This window comes from Oncorhynchus clarkii, chromosome 1 (assembly GCF_045791955.1).
Source record: "Oncorhynchus clarkii lewisi isolate Uvic-CL-2024 chromosome 1, UVic_Ocla_1.0, whole genome shotgun sequence".
In the NCBI taxonomy this organism is placed as follows: domain Eukaryota; kingdom Metazoa; phylum Chordata; class Actinopteri; order Salmoniformes; family Salmonidae; genus Oncorhynchus; species Oncorhynchus clarkii.
In genome coordinates, this window is record NC_092147.1 from 48,313,389 (window position 1) to 48,330,522 (window position 17,134).

The 17,134-nt window shown below is 40.5% G+C and overlaps 1 protein-coding gene across 3 annotated transcripts; it reads left to right on the forward strand.

Moving 5' to 3' along the window:
- Window positions 1-1,973: 1,973 nt before the first annotated feature.
- On the forward strand, window positions 1,974-17,108 carry LOC139408313 (centrosomal protein of 290 kDa-like). 3 transcript variants are annotated; one of them, XM_071152064.1, is made up of 6 exons: window positions 1,974-2,091; window positions 2,244-2,383; window positions 2,622-2,766; window positions 3,032-3,132; window positions 3,360-3,426; window positions 16,100-17,108. In XM_071152064.1, exons 3-6 carry the CDS (start codon window positions 2,706-2,708, stop codon window positions 16,105-16,107), a joined length of 237 nt encoding a protein of 78 aa, XP_071008165.1. In that variant the 5' UTR covers window positions 1,974-2,091; window positions 2,244-2,383; window positions 2,622-2,705; the 3' UTR covers window positions 16,108-17,108. The 3 variants fall into 3 exon arrangements, with proteins under 3 accessions (XP_071008165.1, XP_071008155.1, XP_071008144.1); XM_071152054.1 differs by lacking the exons at window positions 3,032-3,132; window positions 3,360-3,426; window positions 16,100-17,108 and having other exon boundaries at window positions 2,622-2,701; XM_071152043.1 differs by lacking the exons at window positions 1,974-2,091; window positions 2,244-2,383; window positions 16,100-17,108 and having other exon boundaries at window positions 2,698-2,766; window positions 3,360-4,167.
- Window positions 17,109-17,134: the final 26 nt, after the last annotated feature.

The following is a 17,134-nucleotide window of genomic DNA, read 5'->3' on the forward strand; positions in this document are numbered from 1 at the left end:
GGATGAACTGCAGAGATCTACAGCTGAGGTGGGAGACTCTGTCCATAGAACAACAATCAGTCGTATATTGCACAAATCTGGCCTTTATGGAAGAGTGGCAAGAAGAAAGCCATTTCTTAAAGATATCCATAAAAAGTGTTGTTTAAAGTTTGCCACAAGCCACCTGGGAGACACACCAAACATGTGGAAGAAGGTGCTCTGGTCAGATGAAACCAAAATTGAACTTTTTGGCAACAATGCAAAACGCTATGTTTGGCGTAAAAGCAACACAGCTGAACACACCATCCCCACTGTCAAACATGGTGGTGGCAGCATCATGGTTTGGGCCTGCTTTTCTTCAGCAGGGACAGGGAAGATGGTTAAAATTGATGGGAAGATGGATGGAGCCAAATACAGGACCATTCTGAATGGAATCTGCAAAAGACCTGAGACTGGGACGGAGATTTGTCTTCCAACAAGACAATGATCCAAAACATAAAGCAAAATCTACAATGGAATGGTTCAAAAATAAACATATCCAGGTGTTAGAATGGCCAAGTCAAAGTCCAGACCTGAATCCAATCGAGAATCTGTGGAAAGAACTGAAAACTGCTGTTCACAAATGCTCTCCATCCAACCTCACTGAGCTCGAGCTGTTTTGCAAGGAGGAATGGGAAAAAATGTCAGTCTCTCGATGTGCAAAACTGATAGAGACATACCCCAAGCGACTTACAGCTGTAATCGCAGCAAAAGGTGGCGCTACAAAGTATTAACTTAAGGGGGCTGAATAATTTTGCACGCCCAATTTTTCAGTTTTTGATTTGTTAAAAAAGTTTGAAATATCCAATAAATGTCGTTCCACTTCATGTTGTTGATTCTTCTCAAAAAATTACAGTTTTATATCTTTATGTTTGAAGCCTGAAATGTGGCAAAAGGTCGCAAAGTTCAAGGGGGCCGAATACTTTCGCAAGGCACTGTATATTGAAGCAACATCTCAAGACATCAGTCAGGAAGTTAAAGCTTGGTCGCAAATGAGTCTTCCAAATGGACAATGATACCAAGCATACTTTCAAAGTTGTGGCAAAATGGCTTAAGGACATCAAAGTCAAGGCATTGGAGTGGCCATCACAAAGCCCTGACCTCAATCCTATAGAAGATTTGTGTGCAGAGCTGAAAAAGCGTGTGCAAGCATGGAGGCCTACAAACCTGACTCCGTTACACCAGCTCTGTCAGGAGGAATGGGCCAAAATTCACCCAACTTATTGTGGGAAGCTTGTGGAAGGCTACCCGAAACGTTTGACCCAAGTTAAACAATTTAAAGGCAATGCTACCAAATACTAATTGAGTGTATGTAAACGTCTGACCCACTTGGAATGTGATGAAAGAAATAAAAGCTCTCTACTATTATTCTAATATTTCACATTATTAAAATAAGATGGTGATCCTAACTGACCTAAGACAGGGAATTTTTACTAGGATTAAATATCAGGAATTGTGAAAAACTGAATTTAAATGTATTTGGCTAAGGTGTATGTAAACTTCAGACTTCAACTATTTCACACTTTTTTTCAAACAATGTGGTTTTTGTTTAAAGGAAGATAATCTTTGAAATGTGTGTTGAATTACTGTATTTACACCACCTCCATCTGTGATTTCCACTGCAGATTCTCTCCTTTAGTTACTGTTCAATCTGTTCTTTTCTCCTGTCCTTACTTGAACTTCTCTTCCATCACCGACTCGTGACCAGATCATATATGAGCTATGTGTTGTAAGTTACTCAGTCCTCCAGATTTCTTGCCTATTTTGCATACCTCTCTCTGCTTTCTTTTATTCTCCTTGCACAATTTCTCATGTATTTTATAACACAATATTGTTCACAAATCAGAACCTGCTGTGATCTTCTGTGGTTGTCCTTGTATTAACGTTGGCTCTGCTCTGCTCTGCCTGTTCATCCTACTCGATCCAAACTAATAAAATGTTTTTGAATGTCTTCAAGGCTGTGCAAGAGCGGGACAATCAAATCAAGATGCTGACAGAGAAAGTATACGGGGGAGATGGAGAGAAATGCCCTGCTCATAGAGGAACTCAAGAATCCCCTGAAGAAAGACAGAGGTGCTTGTCAAATTATCTTGTTGTAAAAGCACAGCCATTTAGCACATTAGCATGAGCTCTTTAGTATAAGTGTAGCCATAGACTCTGATGTAGCATTGTTAGCAATGGCTCATAGGTCAACAAAAAAAATTCTCCCCCATGCTTGCCATCAGCCATCCAGCAGAGAAAGCTGGACAAGCTAAATGCTAAGCTGCAAGCCACAGAGACAAGAGCACGGGAGGCAGAACGTGTGGCCGAGCTAGCCAAGACAGACGCCAGGGACACCCTAAACCACATGATAATCTACGAGTCTGTAAGTCTGCCCAGCCTGTCCAGTTTCACACACGCCCAGTCGCTTAAGGGTTCTCCAACAAACCCAAGTTCCTATAAACGAATCAAAAACCAATTCTCCCGACCCCTGTGGTTATTCTCATGACTCATGCAACAGATTTTGTTTTCGAGATGTCTGGTCTGTCAAAGCTTGTTTCCTAGATTAAACAAAGTTCGAAAGCCATGGCTGATCTTTCTAGGCTCTCTTTACTGTCCTGCAGGGCACTGATGGTCTGCAGGTGGCCATCGCTGAGATCAAAGAATGTAAGAATCAGATGAGAGTGTGAGACCGCGAGACGGAGGCCATGACCACAGATATCAACCAGCTGGAAATGATAATCAATGCAGATGTTAAGGAAAGTCTCGGTAAGTCACCAAACTAATTGAATTAAAAAACGTTAAGTCACATTTAAAGTTAATTTCACATTATCTCAACACACTTTACAGAGAGAATTTTGTTATGTAAAATAAGAACAAGAAACAAGAAACAACAACAAAGAAATCAAAAACGGAGAGAGAGCAGATATTTCTTAAAGTTAGTGAACGACCTTAGAGGCTAGACAGTTTTGTTGTTGGAGTGGATATCCTTTCATTCAGTGTCTGTTTTTCATCCATCATCCTCTTTCATAAGGTCTGGAGCCCCAAGAGGAAGTGGATCTGACGGAATTCAGAAGAACCGAATCCCTGAAACAGCGGCAGTTCAAAGCAGAGAACCAGGATCTCACCAAAGAGGTAAATGTCTTGAGGTCAATTTGACTGTGTCCCAATTGGCACCCTATTCCCTACATAGTGCACTACCTTTGACCTGAGCCCTATGAACACTGGTCAAAAGTAGTGCATGGTACTATGGGCACTGGTCAAAAGTAGTGCACTATATAGGGAATAGGGTGACATTTGGAACAAAACCTTTAGCTCTGCCAGTGGCCCTGTTTCCTTCATGACCCCTTTTGACCTCACAGATCGAACAACTGGAAGGGGAGACACTTGAACTGAAGAAACAAATCAGAGGAATGGTAAAGGACAAAGGTAAATACCAGAGGTTGGACCAAGTCACCTATCATTCGAGTCACAAGGTCCGAGTTTCAAGTCAAGTCCCATGTAGAACTTGTCAAGTCCAAGTTTTGCATTCTAAGAGCAAGTAGAGTCGAGTCGCAAGTCAAGTAAAAAAAAACATGCAATGACTTGTTCAACTACAAATCAATCAATCAAATGTATTTATAGAGCCCTTTTTACATCAGCCAATGTCACAAAGTGCTAAATCTTTGTCTATTTATCGAGTCTACCAGACAGCCCTTTTCATGAGTTTGTCTACAACACATTTTGATTAGCCTATGTAATTGTAAAATAGGGACCTTGTAGCAGTCGTAAGGGCATGAAATCAGCAGAAGGCAAAACAGGTTGACGTGCTCAAGAGTGTAGATTTATTTACAGGTTTAGTTGATCCAATGGTGAAAGTGCCATATCATACAAAATATACAAGTATATTTACCAAAGATATATGGGCAATAGCCCAAAAGGAATAGCCTCTGTATCAGGCTTAACCTGTCCTATCTGAACGGACACAGGCGAGAGCGCAAAACTCTGAAGCGTCCCCTTGAGACACCAAATTGAATCTGTTTAACAGCTCAAACGGGTAGACCTACATAATATAAGCACTTGCCCCCCAGAACCATATAATTACCCAAATGGCAAATACATTCAATAAACTGGTTCTACAATGTAAAAGGAAATGTCCACATCCTTTGTTACATTGGTACATGAACATGTATCGTAGGGCTATGAAACAAATGTTTACATGTTGCAATAAACGGTACGGGGATGGAATGATGAAACGCTAGCAATTATTGTGGTATTAGATGGAATATAGATTTAACACATAGGACCTATGCATTTAAACGTGTGAACGCAAGCGCAAACATTTCAGCAAGATAAAAAAAAAGCACTCTCCACTGGACTGAGGTAAAGACAGTTTCAGGTTGGATATTCGCCTGTAGTTTTCCTTACGTTCACCAACAACAGTTGGGGATTGTCAACATAGTGACAAATCAAAATGTTCAAATTTCAATAGCTCTTTAACCATTACTTCTAACACTTTCAAAACTGTTTGTAGCTAACCCGATGGCATAGACATTGCTCTCCCTTTAGTTTGTCAATTTTTGTCTCACATGGTTTTACATGAATTTTTCAAAATGTAGAATTTCAATAGCTCCTTGGTCGTGTGACCTACTGACTTCAAACAAGGTTCAGGATGTTCACTCAGTGGCCCTACACATTGCACACCCTTTAGTTTGACCATTTTCATCTCACATGGTTTTACATTAATTTTTCAAAATGTAAAATGTCAATAGCTCCTTGGTCATGTGACCTAATGTCCGCTGACTACCCTTCTATATTGCACACTCTTGTTTGTGTACTGTAAAATCACGCGGTGTAACGTAGATTTTTCATAGTTTCAAATTTGCAATAGCTCCTTGGTCATGTCAATTACACACCTAAGAAGCATGCAGTGGATATACACCCATATTGCATAACCTCTAGTCATGTATCTTCTATATTGTTGTATATTATTATTATTATTATTAGTTTGACAATTAGGGGGTTCAGTCCAGTGTTGTTTACCCTTTTCTTTAATATTTATCTACAATAATTGGTAGTTCTAAGTACTTATTTTCCCTGTTTGTTTTTTTTTCACAGTATTTAACAGCGGTACACAATAGGAGAGAGACAGATAATATCTCCTTTCTTCGTAAATGTCAACCATAAAGGAAAAGGGCAAAGTACGAGAGTCATGCTATTAATTGTCCAAAGCAGGAATGGAGCGTAAGCTAGTGAGGTAGGCTGCAGTGGGTTTGCTGTCCATGACATATACTGAACATGTAACCACAGTAATGGTGGCCAGTAAATCAATTAATAAAAATGTAATATTGACAAATTAAACAAATTGTAGACCTTTAATCTTTTCCAAGATGTCAACAGACACTTAACTTCAATTAAGTATGAAACATTTCACAGTGTTAACTTTCTCTTTGTCCTGGTTGATGTACATTTCAGAGCCTCTTCAGTGTGGATGGGGTATAGCATACATTTTCAACAACAGACTGTACTTCCAGTTTGTGTTGTTTACTCTGTTGAACTCTTTTGTCTTCATTCCTAGGCACAGCACATGGAACCACCGTTGGCAGGCAAAACATTCAATCAAAACAAAACAATGCGTAACACGTTATAAATAATATCAAATATCAATGCAGAATGACGAATTAGCCATCCATTGTGTTAAAGTGTATAATAAAGTGTCTTACATGCCGTCACTGTTGTCAAAAGATTATAAACATGTTAAATAAAGTTACTAACCCAGTCAGTCTTTGGGCCACATCCAGGTTCTTTATCAGTGGCACACATGAAGCAGTTGTTGGCTTTGTTGAACTCTGAAATCATAGGCATGAACTGAACATATGGCTGTCCCACGCAACTACATAAAAATAAACAATTTACATTTACTTTGAATTAAATGTCATTACATACCAGACATTTTTAGTATATCCTCAGCCATTTCTTTTCGCAGTTGCTCCATTTATTTTTGAAGTTTCCATATCGATTTGGGAGGGGATGTTGGGGAAGTTCTGTGTAACTTCCTTGGCCATCTACACCAAAAAATAAAATAAGAGTTTTTGACCTAATTGTCACATAACAGCTAACCATTCATTATTGAAAATATAACTATTAAACCTGCATTGCTAAGATCCCACAGCTGAAGGTGTCCTGCTGTATGGTGGGAGTTATTTCCCCTCCTTTACAGTTTATGTCCACCTAGTCGTCTTTTCCATGGCAGGATCTTCTCATTTTGAAGTATTCTCTTTTTTTTGTAAAAATAATGGAATTATGATTAGTTATAGGAAAATGAATACACAAGCCAAATGTGTATGCTGTTTTCCTTATCACTATAATCTAGTAGTAATTTATTAGTAGAGGTAATTTCCTTTATGCCCAATTCTACACACAGCCTAAATTATAGGCACTGAACCATTTACAGGACAAAAAAGGTAGCATATAGGATCCAACCCTATCACAGAGTGAATAAATGTACAGTATTAGCCAAAAGTTTTGAGAATGACACAAATATTAATTTTCACAAAGTCTGCTGCCTCAGTTTGTATGATGGCAATTTGCATATACTCCAGAATGTTATGAATAGTGATCCGATGAACTGCAATTATTTTACTTTGACTGAAATCACCAAAAAACATTTCCACTGCATTTCAGCCCTGCCACAAAAGGACCAGCCTGACATCATGTCAGTGATTCTCTCGTTAACACAGGTGTGAGTGTTGACAAGGACAAGGCTGGAGATCACTCTGTCATGCTGATTGAGTTCGAATAACAGACTGGAAGCTTGAAAAGGAGGGTGGTGCTTGGAATCATTGTTCTTCCTCTGTCAATCATGGTTACCTGCAAGGAAACACGTGCCGTCATCATTGCTTTGCACAAAAAGGGCTTCACAGGCAAGGATATTGCTGCCAGTGTGATAAATCAACCATTTTATCAGATCATCAAGAACTTCAAGGAGAGCGGTTCAATTGTTGTGAAGGCTTCAGGTAGCCCATGAAAGTCCAGCAAGCGCCAAGACAGTCTCCTAAAGTTGGTTCAGCTGCGGGATCGGGGCACCACCAGTACAGAGCTTGCTCAGGAATGGCAGCAGGCAGGTGTGACTGCATCTGCATGCACAGTGAGGCGAAGACTTTTGGAGGAAGGCCTGGTGTCAAGAAGGGCAGCAAAGAAGCCACTTCTCTCCAGAAAAAACACCAGGGACAGACTGATATTCTGCAAAAGGTACAGGGATTGGACTGCTGAGGACTGGGGTAAAGTAATTTTCTCTGATGAATCCCCTTTCCAATTGTTTGGGGCATCTGGAAAAAAGCTTGTCTGGAGAAGACAAGGTGAGCGCTACCATCAGTCCTGTGTCATGCCAACAGTAAAGCATCCTGAGACCATTCATGTGTGGGGTTGTTTCTCAGCCAAGGGAGTGGACATAGGGCATATATTTTTAGGACATGAAGAGAAGAGACACATAGTCTACTAGTCCTAATAAGGACAAGCTGAACTTAAGGGGCCCATAGGATAAGATGGGCATGTATTATTTATGGGACATGAAGAGGTCCTGTCACCATTATAAGCAGATATGGCGTTATTGGGCGTGAACAAGCAGGAAGCACAGATTGAAAGATAATGGTGGCAGATGGACTGAGGGAAGTAACTTCATTTGCATGTGGGATGGACTCATATGTTGTATGTGTATAAATCAGAGCCAGTGCTCTGGAAAAGCGTGTGTTCCGCGGACCATCTAGGCTTCTGATATGTTTGTATTAAAAGCCTATATTGAATTCACAAGTTCTTGTAAGTATTATATGTTGTAACGATCCTCCACGACACCATCAGTCAGGATGTGGCCCAAAAGTTAATTGACAGCATGCCAGGGCGGATTGCAGAGGTCTTGAAAAAGAAGGTTCAACACTGCAAATATTGACTCTTCATAAACTTCATGTAATAAAAGCCTTTGACACTTCTGTAATTATACTTCAGTGTTCCTATGTAACATCTGACAAAAATATCTAAAGACACTGAAGCAGCAAACTTTGTGGAATTTAATATTTGTGTCATTCTCAAAAGTTTTGGCCACGACTGTCATTTACACCATCCCAGCAACTGTCTTGGAAATATAACTTTGCTCTGTGCTTCTCCGAGCATGCACTTAGTGCTAGGCTATGGATCATTTCATTGAGACCATACTAAATAGCATATACGCACACTTGATATTGTGTGCCCAGTGGAGAATCAGAGATGAGGCGCGGCATTGGGCACTCGTCGATATATACAGATGAAGTCGGAAGATTACATACACTTAGGTTGGAGTCATTAAAACTAGTTTTTCAACCACTCCACAAATTTCTTGTTGACAAACTATAGTTTTGGCAAGTTGGTTAGGACATCTACTTTGTGCATGACACAAGTAATTTTTCCAACAATTATTTACAGACAGATTATTTCACTTATAATTCACTGTATCACAATTCCAGTGAGTCAGAAGTTTACATACACTAAGTTGACTGTGCCTCTAAACAGCTTGGAAAATTCCAGAAAATGATATAATGGCTTTAGAAGCTTCTGATAGGCTAATTGACATCATTTGAGTCAATTAGAGGTGTTCCTGTGGATGTATTTCAAGGCCTACCTTCAAACTCTGCTTGACATCATGGAAAAATCAAAATAAATCAGCCAAGACCTCAGAAAAAAATTGTAGACCACAAGTCTGGTTCATCCTTGGGAGCAATTTCCAAACGCCTGAAGGTACCACGTTCATCTGTACAAACAATAGTGTGCAAGTATAAACACCATGGGACCACGCAGCCGTCATACCACTCAGGAAGGAGACGCGTTCTGTCTCTGAGAGATGAATGTACATTGGTGCGAAAAGTGCAAATCAATCCCAGAACAACAGCAAAGGACCTTGTGAAGATGCTGGAGGAAACAGGTACAAAAGTATCTATATCCACAGTAAAACGAGTCCTATATCGACATAACCTGAAAGGCTACTCAGCAAGGAAGAAGCCACTGCTCCAAAACCGCCATAAAAAAGCCAGAATATGGTTTGCAACTGCACATGGGAACAAAGATCGTACTTTTTGGAGAAATGTCCTCTGGTCTGATTAAACAAAAATAAAACTGTTTGGCCATAATGACCATCGTTATGTTTGGAGGAAAAAGGGGGAGGCTTGCAAGTCAAAGAACACCATCCCAACCGTGAAACATGGGGGTGGCAGCATCATGTTGTGGGGGTGATTTGCTACAGGTGGGACGGGTGCACTTCACAAAATAGATGGCATCATGAGGTATGAAAATTATGTGGATATATTGAAGCGACATCTCAAGACATCAGTCAGGAAAGCTTGGTCGCAAATGAGTCTTCCAAAGGGACAATGACCCCAAGCATACTTCCAAAGTTGTGGCAAAATGGCTTAAGGACAACAAAGTCAAGGCATGGAGTGGCCCTCACAAAGCCCTGACCTCAATCCTATAGAAAATATGTGGGCGGAACTGAAAAAGTATGTGCGACCAAGGAGGCCTACAAACCTGACTCCGTTACAACACCTCTGTCAGGAGGAATGGGCCAAAATTCACCCAACTTATTGTGGGGAGCTCGTGGAAGACTACCCAAAACGTTTGACCCAAGTTAAACAATTTAAAGGCAATGCTACCAAATATTAATTGAGTGTATGTAAACTTCTGACCCACTTGGAATGTGATGAAAGAAATAAAAGCTGAAATAAATAATTCTCTCTACTATTATTCTGACATTTCACATTCTTAAAATAAAGTGGTGATCCTAATTGACCTGAGACAGGGAATTTTTACTAGGATTAATAACTTTTCATGTTTATAATTGTGTACTCTCCTCAAACAATAGCATGGTATTATTTCACTGTAATAGCTACTGTAAAATGGACACGCCCAATTTTTCAGTTTTGGATTTGTTAAAAAAGTTTTAAATATCCAATAAATGTTGTTCCACTTCATGAATGTGTCCCACTTGTTGTTGATTCTTCACAAAAAAATACAGTTTTATATCTTTATGTTTGAAGCCTGAAATGTGGCAAAAGGTCGCAAAGTTCAAGGGGGCCGAATACTTTCGCAAGGCACTGTACATGTACGTTTGAGGAATTTTAATTTTTGATGTTTTCAAAATGGCGCCCTACACTTTGACTGGCTGTTGTCATATCGCTCCCGTTAACGGGAAAGCCATAATAAGTTTGAAAAACTATTAAAAAAAAAGCTTTTTTAATTTAAATCAGTATTTTGCACTGATTAAATGTTTTATTTGTCTGTTCATATTTTATTCATAATTATGATGGGACAAAAACAAGATGTTTGAAGTCAGCCTTTGGATGTACTTGGGTTGCTGCAAGTCATCTCTCTGTCTGAATACTGCAAGCATAGGTTTAAAAAAGACATACAAGCGTAAATATGTACTTTGCATTTCCAAATCCGAATGAGCGGTTGTTAGGGTGCTAAATATCCACATTTACAATGGTTGAATTCCTTTGTCTCTCCTCCAACCGCTCTTTCGTTCCCCACCCCCTTTCATTGTGTAACCAAGCCGTCATATCGGGTTAGTCCACTAGGGACTTTTCATTGCATCATGTTAGTAACCAATGTATAATCTATCCTGTGTGTGTTTATGTAATTCTGTGTGATTATTTAGTTAATCAGTAAATAAATAATTAAGGCAATTTTTGTATCGCTGATTCATCATCATGGAGACAAGGGTTGGTGCAGATTTGAAGTCAACGACATTCAGAATGAGACTGAGGTAATAATGATAAATAATGGTTGACTTGAAAACAACATATTTATATCGGTAGAGTTAATTCGGTAAACAGTAACTCACTAAACAAACTTTTTCCGTGGTGCCCCTTGATTGCTAATGAGTTAATTATTACATGATTAATTTAATAATCGTAATAGTTAAACATAGTTAATTGATTTGATAAAATAATCATCATCACATTAATGGTACTAACGTCACGACAACACCTATGTAATCCTCCTAGATTAGAGCACAGGGTTTAGATGCTAGTGGTTGATTTGGGACTGGGCTGTAGGCTAAAATAGAATCAGTCTAAATTCAGCCATCACTCAGAGCTTAGGTTAACCAGGGAAGACTAACACTGACATAGTTCTCTCACCTATTAATAGACACCAATACATAAAACATCTGTGTGAATTCACTTACCTATCTAGTACATAACAAATATGACTGAAGCAGTGATATGGGTGTGTGTGGACTATGGCCGCTTCATGAGTTATGACAACTGGAATGATGATGAAAATGTGGTTGAACCATTGACACTGTGTTGATAATCGTCAATATTTGATGGTGATATTAGTGCTGGGGCCTTTCAGGGGAGTGCAAAATGTCACAAAATGTTCACATAGAAGTGTATTGTGTAGCACAGATATGTGTAGAATAGATATGGGAATATCTGTCATGTAGAATAGGCTATTGTGTTGGCTCAATTCACTACATTTCTACATGCAGTTTTCAGAAAGTTTCTTTTTTTAAACTAGGCAAGTCAGTTAAGAACAAATTCTTATTTACAATGACGGCCTAGGAACAGTCGGTTAACTGCCTTGTTCAGGGGCAGAACAACAGATTTTTACCTTGTAGGCTCGGGGATTCGATCTTGCAACCTTGCGGTTACTAGTCCAACGCTCTAACCACTACCTCCCGCCCCTGCTGCCTGGAGGCATGTCCATGTGCTTTGGTACAATGGATCCTAACAATACCAAAGTTGCAAGACAACAGAAAGTAAGAGGACGACAACAACAAAGACAAGTACAGTGCCTTGCGAAAGTATTCGGCCCCCTTGAACTTTGCGACCTTTTGCCACATTTCAGGGTTCAAACATAAAGATATAAAACTGTATTTTTTTGTGAAGAATCAACAACAAGTGGGACACAATCATGAAGTGGAACGACATTTATTGGATATTTCAAACTTTTTTAACAAATCAAAAACTGAAAAATTGGGCGTGCAAAATTATTCAGCCCCCTTAAGTTAATACTTTGTAGCGCCACCTTTTGCTGCGATTACAGCTGTAAGTCGCTTGGGGCTTGGGGTCCAAGATGTTTACATTTCTGGGCTTTTGCAAGGCAGTGAATAATCTATCCACCATCGAGCTGTGAGAGCGTATCCTGTTTTATCTAACGTAACATACTTCAATATAATTGATTAATGTCATTACACAGCGTATAAATCATTCATGCCTTTAAATTAAGCTGCGCTGCCTGTCGTGGTCTTGTAGATTAACATTCTCCCGAGTGCACTCCAGCGTATTCGTATCGCATCTTGGCTTCAAATTTCTCTGGCCCAGTCAATATTGGAATCCTCAGCTGTTGCTGAGAGAGATTCGTCGTAAAAGTTGCACAGACACGCACCCACCCACAGAATTGGGTTCCATTGGGTTCAGAGAGAACTCTAATTTATTGTATTAGTCATTTCAGGGATCCTTCTTGAAAACGTCAAAGAGTCAATAGACATGAAATCATAAAATTACACTAAAACCATGTACAGTGCCTTGCGAAAGTATTCGGCCCCCTTGAACTTTGCAACCTTTTGCCACATTTCAGGCTTCAAACATAAAGATATAAAACTGTATTTTTTTTGTGAAGAATCAACAACAAGTGGGACACAATCATGAAGTGGAACGACATTTATTGGATATTTCAAACTTTTTAACAAATCAAAAACTGAAAAATTGGGCGTGCAAAATTATTCAGCCCCCTTAAGTTAATACTTTGTAGCGCCACCTTTTGCTGCGATTACAGCTGTAAGTCGCTTGGGGTATGTCTCTATCAGTTTTGCACATCGAGAGACTGAATTTTTTTCCCATTCCTCCTTGCAAAACAGCTCGAGCTCAGTGAGGTTGGATGGAGAGCATTTGTGAACAGCAGTTTTCAGTTCTTTCCACAGATTCTCGATTGGATTCAGGTCTGGACTTGACTTGGCCATTCTAACACCTGGATATGTTTATTTTTGAACCATTCCATTGTAGATTTTGCTTTATGTTTTGGATCATTGTCTTGTTGGAAGACAAATCTCCGTCCCAGTCTCAGGTCTTTTGCAGACTCCATCAGGTTTTCTTCCAGAATGGTCCTGTATTTGGCTCCATCCATCTTCCCATCAAGTTTAACCATCTTCCCTGTCCCTGCTGAAGAAAAGCAGGCCCAAACCATGATGCTGCCACCACCATGTTTGACAGTGGGGATGGTGTGTTCAGCTGTGTTGCTTTTACGCCAAACATAACGTTTTGCATTGTTGCCAAAAAGTTCAATTTTGGTTTCATCTGACCAGAGCACCTTCTTCCACATGTTTGGTGTGTCTCCCAGGTGGCTTGTGGCAAACTTTAAACAACACTTTTTATGGATATCTTTAAGAAATGGCTTTCTTCTTGCCACTCTTCCATAAAGGCCAGATTTGTGCAATATACGACTGATTGTTGTCCTATGGACAGAGTCTCCCACCTCAGCTGTAGATCTCTGCAGTTCATCCAGAGTGATCATGGGCCTCTTGGCTGCATCTCTGATCAGTCTTCTCCTTGTATGAGCTGAAAGTTTAGAGGGACGGCCAGGTCTTGGTAGATTTGCAGTGGTCTGATACTCCTTCCATTTCAATATTATCGCTTGCACAGTGCTCCTTGGGATGTTTAAAGCTTGGGAAATCTTTTTGTATCCAAATCCGGCTTTAAACTTCTTCACAACAGTATCTCGGACCTGCCTGGTGTGTTCCTTGTTCTTCATGATGCTCTCTGCGCTTTTAACAGGCCTCTGAGACTATTACAGTGCAGGTGCATTTATACGGAGATTTGATTACACACAGGTGGATTGTATTTATCATCATTAGTCATTTAGGTCAACATTGGATCATTCAGAGATCCTCACTGAACTTCTAGAGAGAGTTTGCTGCACTGAAAGTAAAGGGGCTGAATAATTTTGCACGCCCAATTTTTCAGTTTTTGATTTGTTAAAAAAGTTTGAAATATCCAATAAATGTCGTTCCACTTCATGATTGTGTCCCACTTGTTGATTCTTCACAAAAAAATACAGTTTTATATCTTTATGTTTGAAGCCTGAAATGTGGCAAAAGGTCGCAAAGTTCAAGGGGGCCGAATACTTTCGCAAGGCACTGTAATCTCAGATGAAATTTGTGCCACCCTAGTTCATCATGTGCCCAAACATGGGAGGACTATGAGAGAAGTTGGACAGCTAGTGCAACCCAACCTAAGCCGTTACACGGTTGCATCCATTGTCTGTACTTTCAGAAGGGAAAACAGGTCATTTGCCTTGTTGTTACTGTGGTACATGTAATATTGTAGTGCATATAGACTGAATCTCCACTTTGTTCTCAGTGTAGTTTTTACCACGGTAATGGATGACCATAATTTTTGCAGAACTGAGAGGCGGCCATCTATTGGAGTTAGGCGGAGACTTCTCACAGTTGAGCAGGAGACTGCCCTGGTGAATATGGGGATTGCCAATAATGCCATTCGTTTGAGGGAATTTCAAACCCAAATAGTTGAAGACCAGGTAGTCTTCCAAGGAATTGACAGCATCAGCATTTCCAACATTGACCGGATCGATCAGAAGAACCACATAAGGACAAAGCAGCTGTACCGTGTGCCTTTTGAAAGGAATGCAAACGATTCCAAAGGAACAACGATTCCAATATGTTCAGGTAATATGTGCTGTACTGTACAGAATTCTTACAGTATGTAGAGTATGGCCCATCTCTCCAGCATATCAATAAGGTACTGTATAGTAATGTGTTACAGTAACTGCAGTACACAATCTTTCATTCCAGTACAGTAGTAAACTAAAATGTGTGGGTTTTTTTTATTACTTTTGTAGAGAATCTTTGAGCTGGATGCCATGGCTGACCCACAGGAGTACATCTTCATCGACGAGGCAGGGTTCAACCTAACAAAAAGGCACAAAAGGGGGCGCAAAATCATTGGTCATGATATCATACCGTGCCATCATACAAGTTCCTGGCCAAAAGGGAGGCAACATCACCCTATGTGCTGCAATCGTGGCGTCCTCCAACGCCATGTCAAAGTGGGTCCATACAACACGGCACAACTCCTTCAATTTCTAGATCATCTGAACAATAACATTCTTCAACAGGAAGGGGAGCCAGGGCAACCAGAGCAAGCCCAATATGTTGTCATTTGGGATAACGTGAGTTTTCATCGGGCTGCTCTGGTTCGCTCCTGGTTCAATGACCACCCCAGGTTCACTATTATTATTTTTTGCCAGCATATTCCTCATTTCTGAATCCGATTGAGGAATTTTTCTCAGCATAGTGGTGAAGAGTGTATGACCGCAACCCCTACGCACAGCAAAACCTCCTGGAGGCAATGGTGTCTGTGAAGTCTCTCCAGGGTTTTCTAAGTCACACAAGGGCATTTTCCATATGCTGCCTGGCAAGAGCAAACAATGTGTGACGTTGATGAGATATTATGGCCTGACCCAGACCTGAGATGATGAGAACGCAGATGTTGAGTAATTTGCTGCATTTGGAAATAAAGCTTTTAGAAATTGGGTATTGTACTATGCATGGACTCTTACTTACATGTTCTGTCAGTGTGACATTTCAAAGGTCAGGTTTTTGACCAAAACAGCACATACAGTAGTATTTCTTTATCCAGTAATGTAAGAGGTACTTATTACAGTACTGTTTTGAATTTCTCTCGCCAGGGTGTTCCTGAAAGTGTTATCTGGATAGTCAGTGCTGTGATTTTAACACGTTCCAAATTATTTCTCTGAAAACCTATTCTAAACATTTTGGTAGCAGTGTTTTGAATTAATCCCTCCAGTGCGTAACAAACAGTCATGTAGTCTGTGTTTTTGACAGCTTGTGTGTATTGTCGGAGGGAAAATTGGGACCCAGAAGTTAGATGTTTAAATCGTTGGGTGTGAGTTTTTACAATTGTGTGTGAATGAGTTGTTCCAGGAATTGTGTCTAAGCAATTGAGAAACTGTAATATGGACACAACCTTACATGCCATTCCAGGGTTTAAGGCTCAGCTATACTCGTTAGACCACACAGTTTGTGAATGAGACTATCCACTGTGATGTCTTTCCTTAGGAAGATGAGTTCCAGACCCAGGGCATTGGTGGCGGAGGAACAGAGGCCAGCCAGATGAAGCAGGAAGCTGACCTGGAGAAGCGCACAACTAAGTGTCTCAACTGGAGGGAGAAACAGGCGCTGCCAGACATCTTCAGCGCTAAGGAGGACCTCAAGTCTCAGAAGCAGAACAAAGCAGTGAGCCAGACTCTGACCCCTTCTGCAGCATCCAATGTATCAGCAATCATCCTACTTTTCTCAGGTAGCTGAGATGTGATCAGAATGACAGACAATAGCGCCATCTAGCTGTTGACCAGCTAATGGTTGTCAGGCCATGGGTAAATTCCTCACTTACTAGTTATTCATTTGATTTGAGTTGACTTACTTCTCCCCAGTGTCGAGCGAATATGAGGAGCTTTTTCCCTGTGCATGAAGGAGTGACCAGAGGGTGAAGATTCTGAAAAACCAAGAACCCAGGAACATAATGGTGAGAAGGTTTAAACTACCATTTGACAGGATCAAATCAAATTTTATTGGTCACATGCAGATAGATGTTTTTGCGAGTGGAGCAAAATGCTTGTGGACATTAGCGAGTAATATACTCGGAAGTGGTGGGTGGTGTGCGCGCCTTCGAAGTCTGACCAGAAGACCATTGTTTTGGGTCAGCCTCTGGAATCAGCTCAAATGCCCTGGGAAGTTCGGACAAAGGACCCGCTTCGGGAAAGCCGTATTCCTGGTCGTAGTGCTGGTAAGTTGACGCCACTCTGATATCTAATAGTTCTTCCCGGCTGTATGTAATAACACTTAAGATTTTCTGGGCTAACAATGTAAGAAATAATACATAAAAAAAAAATACTGCAAAGTTTCCTAAGGACTAAAAGCGAGGCAGCTCTGTCGGTGCCATTTTGAACATCACTAGGTCAAGCGATGAGGTTTGTACAAAGGTTATTCTACCCCACTCCCCTCTCCCCGGAAGGGGACCCTGTCTTAATCTCCACACGAGAGCCTGGGTTCGAGGATGCTGACAGGAGCTCATAAGATGCCTTGACCATTTTT

Excerpts from the sequence above, each read along its gene's own strand:
- LOC139408313 (XM_071152043.1), top strand. The coding sequence starts at position 2,706 with ATGACCACAGATATCAACCAGCTGGAAATGATAATCAATGCAGATGTT. Across the intron at positions 2,767-3,031 it reads AGATGTTAAGGAAAGTCTCG|GTCTGGAGCCCCAAGAGGAA; the intron begins GTAAGTCACCAA and ends CTCTTTCATAAG. Across the intron at positions 3,133-3,359 it reads ACCAGGATCTCACCAAAGAG|ATCGAACAACTGGAAGGGGA; the intron begins GTAAATGTCTTG and ends TTGACCTCACAG.